The sequence below is a fragment of the Callospermophilus lateralis genome, chromosome 10 (assembly GCF_048772815.1).
Source record: "Callospermophilus lateralis isolate mCalLat2 chromosome 10, mCalLat2.hap1, whole genome shotgun sequence".
Taxonomy (NCBI): Eukaryota; Metazoa; Chordata; class Mammalia; order Rodentia; family Sciuridae; genus Callospermophilus; species Callospermophilus lateralis.
This window is the reverse complement of record NC_135314.1, coordinates 41,937,830-41,955,036: the sequence shown is the minus strand read 5'-3', so window position 1 is coordinate 41,955,036 and position 17,207 is coordinate 41,937,830. Positions and strand designations below refer to the sequence as shown.

At 39.7% G+C, this 17,207-nt stretch overlaps 1 protein-coding gene across 1 annotated transcript in view; it reads left to right on the top strand.

Moving 5' to 3' along the window:
• LOC143408050 (peroxisomal bifunctional enzyme) overlaps window positions 1-14,005 on the top strand; it is a 34,350-nt gene extending 20,345 nt beyond the window's left edge. The window contains exons 5-7 of the mRNA XM_076867324.1: window positions 3,438-3,542; window positions 11,691-12,032; window positions 12,651-14,005. Of these exons, the coding sequence (XP_076723439.1) occupies window positions 3,438-3,542; window positions 11,691-12,032; window positions 12,651-13,912 (1,709 nt within the window). The 3' untranslated portion in view covers window positions 13,913-14,005. The remainder of the gene's footprint in view (window positions 1-3,437; window positions 3,543-11,690; window positions 12,033-12,650) is intronic.
• The last annotated feature ends 3,202 nt before the right edge of the window (window positions 14,006-17,207 follow it).

The following is a 17,207-nucleotide window of genomic DNA, read 5'->3' as shown; positions in this document are numbered from 1 at the left end:
GATTATGGAGGCCTTCAGTTGAGGAAGCATTGGAGAAAAGAACAACTACATCTATTTACTCCAAACAAGAATAATTAATTCTGCCATCTTAGATCAGTCTCTTTACCTTTCTTAGATTTCTCACATGTGTATATAATAAAGTATTGGCCCTATGATGATGTGGTGAAGATCAGATAGGTCAATACATATTAAGTGCTTAGAACCCACCTAGACATGTATAAGGACTCCATAAGTTTTAGCTATATATTATTATTCTAACTCTTACTGAGTAAAACTAGAATAAGGATTTTGGTGTTAGACTATATATATAATAAAAGAAGCAAATTTAAAAATTTTATAAATATGGTTATTTTGTATAAAAATGTTTTAAATAGAATGATTTTATCATTATTATTTTAAAATTATTTCATATGGGGTTGGAATTGTAGCTCAGTGGCAGGGTACTTGCCCAGCATGTGTGATGTACTGGGTTCGATCCTCAGTGCCATATAAAAATAAATAAAAATAAAAGTATTGTGTCTATCTACAACTGAATTTTTTTTTTTTTTTTTTAAATAAAGACCTTGTTAAAAAAATATTTTGGGCTGGGGCTGTGGCTCAGCAGTAGCACACTTGCTGGCATGTGTGAGGCGACACTGGGTCCGATTCTCAGCACCACATATAAAAATAAATAAAATAAAGGTCTACCAACAACTAAAAAAAATTTTTTTAAATTTTAAAAATTCTCAGTTCTAATTTCTAATACAGTAAATATTGATGGATATAACCTATACAAACAAGAACGTTTTGTAGTCCTTCATAAGTTTTAAGAATGTGAAGGGCCATAGACTTAGACATATGAGAATTGCTACTAGAAATATGTTGTTTGTTTGTTTGTTTTGGTTTTGTTTTTGTTTTTTTTTTCCTGCAAAACTGGGGATTCTACTCGGGGCCTTTTCCACAGTAGGCAAGCACTCTACCCCTTTGTTACAACCGCAGCCCTTTTTTGTGAATTTTATTTTGAGACGGTGATACCACAACAATACAAGGGAAAATTCAGTCCAAGGGATAGAATATAGACAAAGCTTTAGTTGGGGAACTTTTCCTCAAGGAGCGGGCATCAACTCTGGTAGAGATGACATTCCCTCTCTGAATAAGTGAAAGAGCTAGTTTTATTTGTGTGGAGGAGTGGGCTACAGTTTAGAAACTTTAATTGACTTTGGGTACATTACCAAAGTGTTTTCTTTTTCTGTGTGAGCACCTCAGCCTCCGGGGAGGGGCAGTCAGTTGCGCAGTCTGGAGCCAGATGTTACAGTCTGTCCTGCTGATGCTTCATCCTGTCTGTCGTCCTTGTCCTGCAATGAGATGAGTTGCTGGCTGTTAGGAGGACCCAGGCAGGGAGGGGTAGAAGAAAGCAAAATCATGGGGCTAACAGGTTGGGGGGCCAGGGAATTTGTCATTAGCCATTTGCAGCAATCCCCAAATAGTTTCACTCTGTTATCTAGTTGGTCCTTGCAGATGTTAAGGCAAAGGCATCCTGACTTTAGGGATGTACCTGGTCTTTGAGGTCAGTAAGACTATGGAGTGAGGGATAGGGAAGAAACATACCACACTTTTCAATGTGTAACAGGCTATGAGTTCAAGGTTGGAAGGCAGGAAAAAGCATAGAGCACACATGTAATAGCTGACAGACTATGAATTAAGTCCCAGGACTGCATTTGTCCTTTGTCAGCCGGGGCGGGGGGTGGGGGGGTTCACTGTCTCAACAGGATCTCCCTAGGATGCCCAGGCTGACTGTGAACTTGTAAATTTCCTGCTTCAGCTTCATGAGTAGTTGAGATTACAGGCATGTGTCACTATGCCCAGCAAAATCTACATGTTTTGACAAAAAACTATAAAAACTGTGTATACATTAGAAAATAATATCATTGTATATGCATTAAAAATTACTTTTTTTTTCTTTTGTGATACTGACGATTGAACTCAGGACCTCAGGGATGCTAGCTAGGCAAAAACTCTACCACTGAACTATATCCACAGCCCTGACTTTATTCTTTAAAATGATGTGGGTAGCTTATTTTCCCTGGAGACAGCAAGATCTGGCCCTGCCAAGGACATCCACCTTCACTGTCCTTTTTAGTGCTTCTTTAGTACTTACGATTTACCTCCAACTCCCTCAATAAAATGATTTGACTCCCCCCAAATAAGTACATTAATTAATTAATTAATTAATTAATTAAAATAAAATGAGATGGGACTTATAAATCCTATAAATTATGAAGGAAGAGTTAGAAAAATTGAAAGCATTAAATTTATTTTAAAAATCAACTTACAAATTGTTTTAATTTATAATGCTATAAGTACCTTTTACAGAATGTGAACTATTTAAAGTGTCCGATTTAGAACTCTTGCCTTGGGATCTCTTGACATTGACCTACACAGCGCTCTCCTTAGAGCCTGTTGGCAGGAGTTGTCATATACACTGAGGGCGGCCCAAGGGAAAACAAGTTTAAAGCACAGCCTGAGGATTTGGTTTACCTATCTTAGTTCTTTGAAAGAGAGTAAGTTTGCTTGGAATGTGGCTGACACTGGGACAACAGTAGTGGTATTCCTTCATTTTTTGTGAAATGCAAGCCAGAAAGAAATCATTACAGATGAAGAGCTTTTCATTCCATCTGTGGGTGGCTCATATTCCCCTGCTTTGTTGTCCCAGAGATCCTTTTAGTTTTCTATCTTCCATGTATGTCCCCTCAGTGCTCCTAACCTGGTGAGGCTGATTTACTTAACCTTCACCCAAAGTGACTGTGTGCATGGGACACTTGACCCCTGACACCACTCACCTACTCCACACCCCCTCCGCACTGCAGGAGAGGATCTGGAAGCCTGCTTTCAAGGCACTTCCAGAAAAGTGCCCCAAGACTGCTTTCCAGCAGGACCCCTGGAAATCACTGAACTGATCACCTGGTCACGAAAACCCATTTGTAGCTCTCTGAAGCACTCACAGGACCCAGGAATGGAGGTTTTTGTTGCAGAGGTGGCATCTGCCAATATTGTAAGGGCAGGGAAGACCCGGGAATTATTGCCACCAAGACTGATTTGATGATTGCTTTTCTGAGGTCAGGATTGTGCATTGCAAGAAAGTAAGTTCCTGTCATTTTTTCCTTCCTTCTGGCCCTGTGCTTAAGGCCACACCTGTACTTCAGAATATGCACATCAGATCACATCTTATAAGTGGTGAAGAACTGCCCGGACAGTTCTATAGTGATGCAAACCCTGATCAATTTCTGTAACTCCCTAGAGGTGACCTTCCTTCCAATACTAAGGCTGCTGGGGCCACCCTGAACACAGGAGACTGGCAATTCATAGTAGATGTTTATATCCTAGAAAGACAGCCCTCTCTACTAGAGAGAACAAGATTCTCACTTTAACCTCATATTCTTTGACTTGTTTTATTTTAGGAAGACACATTTTGGCCCGTGATGCACTCAAACTGGGCATTCTGGATGAAGTTGTGAACTCAGACCCAGTGGAAGCAGCAGTCAAATTTGCCCAGAGAATTTTAGGTAAGAAGATAATGATGATGATTTCACAAGATTGGAAACAAGCTAAATGTCCATTTTAACAAGACAGTCCTTAAATACCTTATGGGATACCCATGTGATAGAGGATGATAGAACTTAAAAATGAATGTACTGATGTGGCATGAACCCCATGATATATTGTATTATGTAGTGAAAAAAAGTATCAATTGTGGTGGTTTGCCGCTGTTGCTATAAAAAGAGGTGATGGGATAGAATGTATTTTGGGGAGAATGGATAAATATAACTATTGGTCTGTATGCAAAAAATATGTTAGGATTCACCAGAAATGGCATGGTTGCCTCTGGGAATGGTGCTGTCAGTCAGCCAAAGAAGTTTAAAGGAGATTTTTTTTTTTTTTCACAGTTTACAATAAATTTATCCAAGTTGAGTGTAGGATGTTGGTGACGGTACACAATCATGTGCTCAGTGTCATACCAAGAAAGTATCTTCAAGCCACTTTCTGGTAGTCCCTTTGTCTTTCCCTTTGACCACTGACCTGTCTCCTGTCACTGTAGTATTATGTTTTTTAGAACTTCATGTAGATGGAATCATGCATACAGTATGGTGTCTTCTGTGTCTGGCTTCTTTTACTTAGTGTAATGTTTATAGAGTGATAGTATTGTTGCATATATTTGGTTAGATTTGATTACTAAACTATATTCCATAAAATGGGAAAACCCCAATTTCTGTATGTGTTTATGAGTTGATGGACATTGAGTTGATTCTACTCTAGACCTCCACCAGTTTATAAGTAGATATTATTTGTCCGTTAGATAAATACCTGAGAATTGGGTAACTGGATTGTAAAGTAAATGTGTAGTTAACTCTCACATGCTTTTTAAACCTCATAAATGGAAAGAAAAATTTCAAGAGCCATTAATGTTTGCCAAGAAAATTAGGAAAAACAGAAAACTAATGGAATGAGACTGAATGTTTAATAAGTTTTCCTTGAACTACTTATAATACATCCTATCTACAGGTCAATAGGCCACTGATATACTGAGGCATAAAAGTATTCATATATTTTTTTACTTAGTGTTTCTATTCCTGGTAATTTACTTAGAGAAATAATCACAGAATTATAAAAAAGATTCGAGCATAGTAATGATCACTGAATCTCTATCACTGAAAAACAATGGAAACCAGCTGGGGTTGTAGCTCGGTGGCAGAGCGCTTGGCTCACACATGTGTACATAAAAATAAATAAACGAAATAAAGATATTGTGTCCATGTATAACTAAAAAAATTTTTTTAAAATAATGGAAACATCTCAAAAATATAATTTTAGGGGATTAATTACCTAAAGGATGATCCATCTCAAAGAGACAATTCTATTCAGCTACTAAAACTTGCATCTTTGAAGAAAGAAGAACTTGAGAAAATGTTGACATGTAGTATTAAGAAGAAAATGGCCTGATGTAAAATTTCACAAATGTCTGGGTGTTCACGTACCTATTTATATAATGAACCAGTATAGTGAACTAGAATAGATTTTTTTTAACCTTATTTTGTTTATTTATTTTTATGTGGTGCTGAGGATCTAACCCAGTGCCTCACACATGGGAAGCAAGTGCTCTACTGCTGAGCCACAATCCCAGCCCTATATAAATCTATAATAGATTTTTATCAGAAGTTGTATTGGGATAATAGATAAAGAAAATCCTTAATTTTTTTTTTAAAAGTTTATCTCTCCCTATTATCCAAGCCATTAATTGACCAAAAGGAGAAAGGGGGGGCAGCATGCAAAGGGTGCAGTGTGATAGAGAAATGGGCTTAGGAGTAGACATCAGAAGAAATGTGGACCACAACAAATTTCCTAGTGGAGTTTTATGTTTTTTTCACCCATAAAAGGAAAAGTTTCCACAAAATTGTTTTCAAATCATATTCTGATACCCTAAAGGCTCTAGTGGTTGGCTTCTCTTTTGTGTAGTCCTGAGCAGTCTCACCCTGTCTGATTTGGAGTTCGGTGACTAGAGTCCCCAAAAAATTTCCAGGACATTTACTGTTTATTTTTTTAGTGAGTACCAGTGTTTGAAATCCGGTGATGGCTTGGTGCTGTTTTCTCATAGATAATAAATGCTAGAGATATAAGTAGAGAAATTGGACTGATCAAAACAGGACTGACTCAGAATCTTATCTCTACTTGCCACTTAGGTTCTCACAAAATGCATAGTTTAGCTGTGCCTATTTATTTTGTTCCTTTCATGTTCATTGCAGATTGTGTGCTTATCCTTTCTTTTTATGTTTCCCTTTTTTGTTGTTGTTTGCTTTTAAATATAGCTCTATGAGATCATTTGGCAAAACAAAATTGATGTATTGACTTGATAGAGAGGTACCACAAAAATCTAATGCACTAGTTATTAAATATATATGCATTTATCATAAATAAACATATGAATACAAGGAGATTTATGCTTCTGTAATGCTGGTGAAATTGTCTTGATATGGAAAAATGGTTCCTTAACTTTCCCATGAATCAGAAATTCTTGGATGGCTTCAAACACAGATTGCGGGCTCCACTCATTGCTTTCTGATTCAATATATGGAGGGTGGGGGTGAAGAATTTGTCTCTATCAAGTGCTTAGGTGATGTTAGTGCTGTGTTCTGGAGACCACCATTTGAGAACCATTGAGTAGAGGTCATAGGGGTAAGAATGGAGATTATTTTCTAGGGTCTACTTTTTCTACGTGATGTGCAAGCACTGACTGTGGTCTTTTTTTTTTTTTTTTTAAGAGAGGATTATTTTTTTAATATTTATTTTTTAGTTTTCAGTGGACACAATATCTTTATTTTATTTTTATGTGGTGCTGAGGATTGAACCCAGCGCCACGCACATGCCAGGCGAGCGCACTACCGCTTGAGCCACATCCTGAGCACCTGACTGCCGTCTTAAAGACATCAGCAAGTCAGTTATGAAAAACATGGTTAAAAAGCCACATGACTTCTGTGGTATGTGAGTGATATCTTAATTGAAACAATAAGTGCAAATATTTTTAATTTACTTTTTCCACTTGAAAATTTTGAAAAATATTTTCATTTGAAGAATTTTTAATTCGGCCTTTTTTCCCTAGTCACTACTCAAATATTGAATCAAAACAAACAAAAGTAAAGGTTAAGACATATTTAGTTTCTCTATCTCATAAGAGAAGATATAAAGAAGGGAATTCCCTATGGTTGCTATTCCACTCATCAATTTTGGAACCAGTTATAGGTGGGTAGGGAGTGTAAGAGGTTACATATCTACAAATGGGTCTACTAATGTGCTGCAGATTTCTCTACAAACTTAACATATCCTGGCAAATTGGCTGTTTTAGCTAATTAGCTTTACACAGCTTAATTTTCTTGTTATATGATGCCCCTTAGTCTACAGCAGTACAATAGACTTAGTGGAGGAATGCAGGATTCCTGGGCCAGACCTGCTTGCTTTGGCTCACCTGGACAGGGGAGGGTCCTGTGAAAGGCCATCTGTTTGCACTTGCATGTGGCCAGCAGCTGGCTTGTTCCAGAACTGAGTGAGAATTCTTAGTCCCCATGTGTGCATTTCTGGCGTGAAGCTGCAAGTGAGAGCAAAGACCAACACCCTGTGGCTCTGTGCCCCCTATCCAGCAGGGATGGGCCCAGGGCACATCCACCTGGGAGCCTCAAGTCGGTGCTCTCTCTGTGTCTATGTGGAAGTGGCTGCGCTGGGCTGTTGGCCTTTTGAAGAACTCCAATTCTGCCCAAAGAACTTGGTGTATTTGTTCATTTGGATTTGTGGCTTTTAAAAAAACCTTAGTGGTTTCCTGGGCCTTCCGCCTCCTTTTATCTTTTGCTCTTGTAGTTTAATTTTATTCTCTATGAACATTTTATATAAACAAGTTTCAAAACAGAAGAGTGACCCTGTCTCATGTTGGAGGCTGAACATATGTCCACATTGAGCTTCCCCTTAACGTGTTACACACTTAACTGTGGGTGACCTCCCTGAAGCCTGTACCGTTGGTTCATCCTTTGCAGAGCCTCAAGGGTGCACAGAGGCTACTGCTTATCACAGCTAGGAAGGAATCAGACAGTCCTGTGTGTCTGAGGAAAGGAATTCTGTGAACTGCCTGCTGAGTCCGCTCTTTAGCTTAGGCAGAGAGAATCTGTTCCTGTTGGGTTAGTAGAAGGGTGAAGGAGAAATCATCTTTTTTTTTCTCTCCTTCATAAGTACAATTTTACACTATGTTTTAATCAAAATTTGAATACACTTCATCTTCATCTTTATGATCCCAAATAGAATGAAGTTAAAATTCACGTGAATGGGCCCGTGAAAGGGTTCGATTATGAGTACACCTGAATCATTACATAGTGCCTCTCTTCCCCTTTCCCTGGGTAGGACTACTGACCTGCCCACTCGACTCTCTTATTCTGTAGGTACTGCAGAGTGATGTAGGAAGCCACCCGTGAATTACTTGGGAGTCCTCTCTTGGTATGGCATCCAGGGAGAATTTAGGTTTGACCTTGGGAACTATCTGTGGTTCTTCCATACAATAGATTGCCCAAGGCACATGACCTTTATTTCTGCTCTATTAGGAAGATCCCTCATAGTATCTCTGGAGATGGGCATAACCCTATAGGAACTGGACAGCCCACCTATAACATTTTTTGGTAAAGAACATTCTATGGAATGCCTTTGATGTTCCCCAATATAAATAAAGCAAGCGGGGTCCATTTTGCCTTTTCGGTATAGAAGCTCCATCCTCTGTATGATTAGTTAGACTGTCCTGCCCTCACTTTTTGAAATTATTTTCTGTGTCCTGTGATTCTCTCCCTGTTCCATTTTTCCCTAACTTTTATGTCTCAACCAGCCCTTTCCATCTAGGGGAACTTCATTCCCATCACCTGCACGGGACACAGGTGAGAGAGAGACATCATAATTTCTCGTGTATAGCTATTTAACAAGTTAGTAAAAGTCAAAATTGATAGTTCTCATTATGATTCAGAGAGAAAGAATAGTTCTTACCATGGTTCAAAGTTAAAGAATACATAGTGACTAAAGGAAAAACATTCCACTCAGTGCTAGTCTGAGTGACTTTAAAACTAACTGGTCTGAGTGTAGAATAAATACTTTCACAACAACTCTCTCTGTAGACATAAGGGGGAAGTTCTGCCTATGTTCTTTGCTAATAACCCAACAGTGGAAGAAAACAGCATCCTTCAACTACAGCCACAGAAGGAGAGAGACAGGAGACGAGGCAGGGAAAAACTGGCTGACTGCGTCCTGACCAAACCTGTCCCATGGATGTGCTTCATTTGGCTCTAGGCTGTCCTGGACAGGTGCCTGGGAGAGCTCCCAGGATGCCCACGCACAGCCTGAGAGGTTCTAAGGATCCCAGGATAACAGGATTATGTGGGTCAGAAATAATTGCTTCATTCCATTAAGCAGGCTTTTTTTTTTCTGGTTGCTTTGCTCATTTTCTCCCTTTTATTCTTTCCAATTACTGGCCTCAGAAAACTTGCCAGACCCTGCAGCTGTCCTGATATAGTGGCTGACACCCCTCCCTGCTCTTGGAACTCCAGGAGGGATAGCTCAAAACGACTGTTAAAAACTCTTTTGAAAATCATCCTGCTCTGGCCCCACCCTTAAGGATCTTAACTGAGTCTTGGTGGGCCCCAGGCCATCTGAATGTCTTAAACTCTTGAAAGGAATCAGGAGTGACTGTGCTTTGAGAGGCAGCCCCAGGCATGGTGGGAGCAGCTGCAGTGTGGCAGGACAGAGCTCCAGCTCTGGGACATCCAGACCCATCTGCCCTGTTCCATGGTGCAGGTTACGCCAGCAATAGGTTCAGGTCACAATGCAGAGAGCTGAGCCTCTTTTCTCATCCACTTGCTCTCTACACATGTGTCCTCCCCTTCCTGCTCTCCCCACTGTCCTCTCTTGCCTCCCTTCTAGGCCACCAGTGAATGGAACCAGCAGTGGACTATAGGCCATTCATTCTTTTCTGCTGAGCTTGCCTCCCCCTCAACACTGAGGACTGGGCTAACTCACTGGACAGTTGAGCAAGTAGTCTGTGGGTCTCTTGGGTACAGTTCACTTGTCTCCAAAGCAGCAGGGTCAGCAGGGCCCTCATGCTAATAACCACTGTCTTTGCTCCTCTTCTGAATGCTGCTCTTACCATGTGGGACATCATTCATTGAAAAGCACTCTTCTCAACACTGCAAGTATTCATGTGTTAGGAAATAGTCTTGCCTCGAAGCTTACAGCAAGGGATGAGATTACATAATGCCATGTGCACATGATGACATCCAGACCAGGCTCCCTCCCCGGGGATATATGTTCACACATGGTGTCAGAGTCATAGGTTTTTCTGTAATGGAGCTGCCTTGTAAGTGCTTGTAGATTTTCTGTACATTTTTCATTTAATGATTTATTCTGGAGACAGTGGCATGTTGAAAAAATAATTTCTCTAATATCTCGAGTTTACACATTATTCTTTTATGTAAACATTAGATTCATCCTGTTGAATTATTTAGTAAAATATAGAACCACAAGTGTTCTGAGTAGATGTTCCTATATAGTATATGTGGAAAATGTTTATATTTTTATATTATTAAATATGTATATCCAGGAACATGGGGTCTTTCTTTACTAAGGTTTGATTTTGTGTTCTTCTATAAAGTGTTACAGTTATCTTCTGAAAGATCCTGCACCTGACTCAATTCTTTCATTTCCAGGTTACTTTTACAGCTTCAATGAGTCCTAATTTGCTGTGCAGTATTCTGCAACTGTCCCTGTTAATCAATTTTAAAACTTTTTCACTTTCACAAAAAGTTATTTTATGCTCTTTATTGCTGACTCCTGCTCCAAGACCTAGACAACCATTGTTTCTTTTTTTTTCTTATGATAAATTTTCCTTTTCTGGGGATATTATAAATGGCATCCTATGATATGTAATCTCTTGCTTCTGGCTTCTTTCAGTGATCATAATGGTAGAGGCCCTTCTTAGTTGTTGAATTTCTCCCATCAAAGTTGTGATTAGATTGGCCTACCCAGATAACAGAGGGTAATCTCCCCTTCTCAAAACCTTTAATCTTAATCCTACCTATAAATTCCATTTGCCAGTTAAGTTTACCTGTCCACAGGTTCTAGGGATTGGGACATAGACATTTGTGGAATGGTACTATCCTGCCCACCACTTCAATTTTTCACTCACATTATGGATCTTCATGTCATTTTATTAATGGGGTCCCTTGTAGAATGCAAGTCCTTAATTTTTATTTCATTCCATTTATTGATTATTTTTCTTTTATGGATCATGCTTTTGGTGCTATATATAAGAAGACATCATATAACCAACATCACATATATATCCCTCTGTTTTCTTCCAGAAATTCTTATGGTTTTAGTCATTCAATTGATTTATGATTAATTTTGAGGTTTTACAGAAGTTGCTAGGTAACAATCTGAGTTTAATTAATTAATCTTTTTTGCATATGGGTATTCAACATTTGTTCAAAAGACTCTCCTTTCCTCCCCTGAATTGCTTTCCGCCTGTGTTAAACATCAATTAGCCATAAATTGATTTATTGATGAACTCTTAATTCTCTTCCATTAATATATATGCCTACCCTTGCATCAATATCACACTGTATTCTTTTATATGTGTTTTTAAAAATACTATTTAATTATCAATAGACCTTTATTTATTTATATGCGGTGCTGAGAATCAAACCCAGTGCCTCACACATGCTAGGCAAGCTCTCTACCACTGAGCCACAGCTCCAGCTCCTTTTATATGTGTTTTAAAGGTTTTTTGAGTCATAAGAATTGAGTTAACTTTATTTTGTATATCAGATATTATCTCAGAACTGTTGTTGTGTTAGACTCTTTGACACAATAATATTTAATCTATTATAAAATTATCTTGTCCTTGGAATAAAAATAGGATGTTACTTTCACATGCGAATAAAGTAACTTAAAATTGTCTTAAATCCGTTAAATTCTCTTAAATTACTAGTTACAACAATGACTAAGATTTTGGTATTAGTGTTCCATTAAATATATTAAAAAATATTATTTACTTTGGAATTTGATTATCATTGTTATTGTATAATCTAGTCCCTTTGTTTAAGTAACATTCCCAAATCTCTGATCATGCTTATTCCTTTCAGATCAACCTTTAGAATCCCGCAGAATCTTGAACAAGCCAGTGCCAAGCTTGCCCAACATGGACACCATTTTCAGGGAAGCCTTTGCAAAGATGCAGAAGCAGTACCCTGGGTGCCTGGCTCCGGAGACTTGTGTCCGTGCAGTCCAGGCCTCTGTGAAGTATCCCTATGAAGTGGGCATCAAGGAGGAAGCGGAGCTGTTTATGTACCTTCAGGGATCAGGGCAGGCTAGAGCCCTGCAATATGCTTTCTTTGCTGAAAAGAATGCAAGTAAATGGTCCACTCCCTCTGGGGCCTCATGGAAAACAGCACCAGCACGACCCATCTCCTCCGTTGGTGTCCTTGGTAAGCACGTGGGGGCAGTTCATGGGCTTCTCCAAATGTGTGCATGCCAAGAGCTAACATTTACTTCAGGACACCAGATCCCAGGTTCTATGCTGAAATCACTACTCCTGTTAGCTCCAGTGATTCTCTCCCAAGTCCTCCAACTGCCTTCATCTTATGTGTGAGGCCTAGAGATGCTAACCTTTTCCAGAGTGAGCTAAACTCTTGTAGTGTGAGGGCCTGACCTTGGCTGTCTGTCTCCAGACTGTGGGCACTATTTACTCCTCCTCTCTAAGAGAGATTCTGTATGAATCTCTCACTCCAGGATTTCCAAACAGCGATTGATATTTGTAGCATATTTCAAGCATGGCCTTTCACTCTTGCAGCTAAGTATTTGGGATCAATTTTCTTGTCTTTGTGGTTCCTGGATGCATCACACCTCCTACCTCAAAAACACCATCACTTTGTGATGTAGTCTTCCACTGCTCCCTTGTGCTCACTAAAATGCTCTGACATCCATTTGTGTCCTTGAATCAGTCTTTTTAAATGCCACATTGCCATATAAACTGTGGTCCAATAAGTTAGTTTCGAATTCCCCATCCACTGAATCATTCATTTTCTCCTGCACTCTCTCTGCAGGCTTGGGAACAATGGGCCGAGGCATTGCCATTTCTTTTGCAAGGGCCAAGATTCCTGTGGTTGCTGTAGAAGTAGACCAAAAGCAGCTTGAAACTTCAAAGAAGATAATAACTTCCATCTTGGAAAAGGAAGCATCCAAAATGCAGCAGAATGGCCAGCCTTGGTCAGGACCAAAAATAAGGTTCAGTTCATCTGTGAAGGAGCTTGCTAGTGTAGACTTAGTTGTTGAAGCAGTATTTGAGGATATGAAGCTGAAGAAACGAGTCTTTGCTGAACTGTCAGCTGTGTGCAAGCCAGAGGCATTTTTGTGCACCAATACTTCATCCCTGGACGTGGATGAGATGGCTTCTGCCACCAACCGACCACACTTGGTCATTGGCACACACTTCTTCTCACCAGCTCATGTAATGAAGTTGTTAGAGGTTATTCCTAGCCAACACTCTTCTCCCACCACCATTGCCACTGTTATGAACTTAGCCAAAAAGATTAAGAAAATTGGTGTAGTTGTAGGCAACTGCCATGGCTTTGTTGGTAATCGAATGCTTGTCCCTTACTATAACCAGACGTATTTCTTATTAGAAGAAGGTAGCAAGCCAGAGGAGGTAGATCAGGTGCTGGAGGAGTTTGGTTTTAAAATGGGACCCTTTCGAGTGTCTGACCTTGCTGGGTTGGATGTGGGTTGGAAAATTCGCCAGGAACAAGGTCTTGCTGGACCCACATTGCCTCCTGGTACTCCTGTCCGAAAGCGGGGTACTAGAAGATACTGCCCAATTCCTGATATGCTCTGTGAATCAGGACGCTATGGGCAGAAGACAGGGCGGGGGTGGTATCAATATGACAAGCCATTGGGAAAGGTTCACAAACCTGATCCCTGGCTTTCCAAATTTCTGTCACAGTACAGAGAAACCCATCATATTGAACCCCGTGTCATTAGCCAGGATGAGATCCTTGAGCGCTGCTTGTATGCACTCATCAATGAAGGGTTCCGTATCTTGGGAGAAGGGATGGCTGCTGGCCCAGAGCACATTGATGCCATCTACTTGAATGGGTATGGCTGGCCAAGGCACAGGGGTGGGCCCATGTTCTATGCTTCCACAGTTGGGTTGCCCACAGTTCTGGAGAAGTTGCGGAAGTACTACAGGCAAAATCCTGATATTCCCCAACTGGAGCCCAGCGACTACCTAAAAAAGCTGGCTTCCCAGGGAAACCCTCCTCTGAAAGAATGGCAAAGCTTAGCAGGGCCCCCCAGCAGTAAATTGTGATTCAGGCACTGCCTCCCATGCTGGCATCGGGTAAAACTCACTGGATTTCAATAAAGTTAATTCCAAGAATCCAGAGTGAGAGTACTCTGAAATGCAAAGCAAAGGAAGTAATTGGTTACTTAAACCTTTTTTTTTTTTTTTGATGTTTTTTCTTCTTGATTCTAATGAAGGAAATCTTTATGAATGTGCTTTCTATGCCTCTGAATGTGTTCCTTTCAGATAAATTCCATGATTGATGCAGCTAAGTCATAAACTTCTTTTGTCTTTTTAATCTCACATACATATTATTAATGGAAAATCCTGTGGATCATATATGCCCCCATGGTCACTCACCTCCTGAGCACATGGTGGACCTGACATCCAGAGGGCATTAATCCAACATGGAATCCTGTGTTGAAGTTAGGTTTGTACCCTTGGAGGTGGGGAGGAGATGGTTTGTAGGGTAGAGTCAGCCGTGAGGATCTCTATGGGAGGGAGCATGAAACACTGCCCAAGGATAAGCAGATTAGTAGCCAGAAAGAGGCCCAACATAGTTGGAAATTGGTGAGGGCACCAAGTATTTGAGACCCAAATAGGGCACACCAGGGCAGCTTGGCAAGTCATGTTCCTGGGATCACTTCTGTCCAAGGCCCGACTCCCGTGTGCAGCTGTGCCTGCTGCTTGCAGGGGGCTCAGCAATGTTTGTAGTGTATTCCCTGGGACAGAAAGACTAAGTTGTTAGCTTATGGAAGGATCTTAGTGATCATCTAGCCTTTAAGGATTTCTTAAATTTTCAATAGTGTAACTATGCCAGTTTCCCTGTCAAAATAAACTTTTGTGAATTCACATGTGGATATGGTTGAATCAGAAATATCTGAATTGATTGCAAAGCAAGTTTTGTATAGTTTTGTTTCACTATAAGTGCCCTTCTTGTGTAACTTTTTGCCTTATGTGGTTCAAAGTTCAGGGGCTAGTCAATATAAAAATCCATACAAATTTTGAGAGCTGAATTACTCATAATATCCAAAACTGTAAACAACCCAAATGTTCATTAACTGATAACCATGTGGTATGTCCTTAGAGTAGACTCTTACTCATCCATGAAAAAAGATGAAGTTCTGATATCTGGTACAGCATTATAAACTTCCAATACATTTTACTAAGTGAAGGAAGCTAATCACAAAACACCTTACATTGTATAGACATTTAAGAACATGTCCAGGGTAGGCAAATAGAAACAAAGTAGATAAGAATTTTCCTGAGTCTGGAATACTGGAATGGGGAGTGACTACTAATGGTTTTCTTGGAAATGTTCTAAAATGATTGTGGTAATATACTAAAAAGCTGTTAAGTTTTGTAATTTAAAATAGTGACTTGCCTGGTATATAAATTCTGTCTCAATAAAGTTATTACTCAACAGATAAATCGTTGCTAATATTGTTTTCCTTCAGTATGAAGCAGATGAGCTGCTTTTGCAATAGTTTCACCTGTGAGAGAAATTTGAAAAGCCAGGAATCAAGTTATTAGAAGTCCTAATAGAACTGGGCATGGTGGTGCCAGCCTGTAGCCCCTGCGAGGAAGGAGACTGAAGTGGGAATATTGCTTGAACCCAGGAATTTTAGGCCATCCTGGGCAACTTAGCAAGACTCTAAGAAATCTTGAATGCATGGAATATGAGTTTTCCATTGGAAAAAAATAATCAAAACTAAATATAAAAATCAAGTGTTTGTGTTTTCTTCTTATTGTTTGGCAATACTTGGAATGGAACCCACAGATGCCATACCTCTGAGCTACATCCCTTTCATTATTTTGAGACTGCATCTTCTTAAGTTGCTAAGACTGGTCTGGACTTTTCCATCCTCCTTTCTCAGTCTCCAGAGTCACTGGGATTACGGGACTGTGGCATTGTCCCTGGCTAAATTCCTTCCCTTCAGAGTAATTTTTAAGATGTATACTACTAGGTTTTATATAACTTGGTCTTTGAAATTAAGGTATCAAAGGGAAAGATTCTTGAAAGTGGTAACTGTCTCCAATTTGTTTTATTTTCAAATTAATGTAGGCAAAAACCACATTAACTTTTTCTTCTACAACCTTGAAGGAATTTTATTGTTCTTAAAACTGATTTTACTCCCACAGTATCTTCTAGTTTGAGGTTTTGGAAACATGAAGAGATTTCATGAAGCAATAACCCCTGAAATTTTATGATAAAGTTTGTGTAAAAGTATATGACATGTGGAGGTTCCATACGTCACATCATTCCAAAAAGGGGTCTATGAACCCATAAAGGTGAAGGACCAATACCTCATATAGAAAATGAACACAAATGTAAGTTCATGTATTATTTTATATCAAAGGAAGCAAAACTAATTCTAATTTGGGTCCTCAGTAGCAGAACTAGAAGTATTGTAATGTTAAGTACATTTCAAGGTTGAATGGTTATATCTGAGAAGAACTTGGCCAAAAATTTTTGACCTGGAAAAGTATCAGAAATATAGATTTTTGTTATCTAACATTTATGAAGTTTGCCCTCGGTGTATATTTGCTTATGATATTAGTTTACAGTAATCTGAACCCATTCCCTATTACCAAACCATTTTAACATACTGCACCACCTCGTCATTTCTAAATTCCTTGTTATTGTGTTCTGTAATGTACATGTATATCAATATAACAGTAAAATATGTAATTTGTAAGTCAATAATCATCCTTTTTAGAAATGTATCCTAAAAATTTAGATAATGTGTTTCCCAGCTCCTTTTTCAAGAATGGAAGGTTTTTTTCCTCCTGGCTGCTACAAGGCCAGAAGACAGCTTTTGCCCATCCATCTTTTCCCAAGTCATTGATATCCTATGACTGTTCAAAAACGGGCTTAGTTTATACCTGGTCCCCTTGCCCCAACGCTGAAGGTCTGAGGTAGTCTGGAGCTCCCATTTTCATTGAGTGGGTTGAGGCCTTTGTTGGTACTGCATTGGTAGCTCGATTTCTTCTATTTTTTTTTTTTTTTAATTTTTGTGTTGGGAATTCAATCCATGCCTCCTGCATGGCAAGCAGACTCTACCACCAACCTACATCCTCAGCCCTCCTTCTCTTTTAATCCCCCCTACCCTTTCCAGAGGAATTGATGCCAAGATCACTGTCTCAACTCTGCAACCTCCATCTCTGAGTTACTTTATCATAAACATAGTCTTCACACAGCTAATTGCTTTCCCGCTAAGCTGGGAAGGCTGCAGCCCTAGACAAGCTCCTGTGTTAGTGTGGAAAGGAACAGGGGAGCGCTGGAGCTGTGGGAACCGGGCCCCAAGCCGCCGTGCACCAC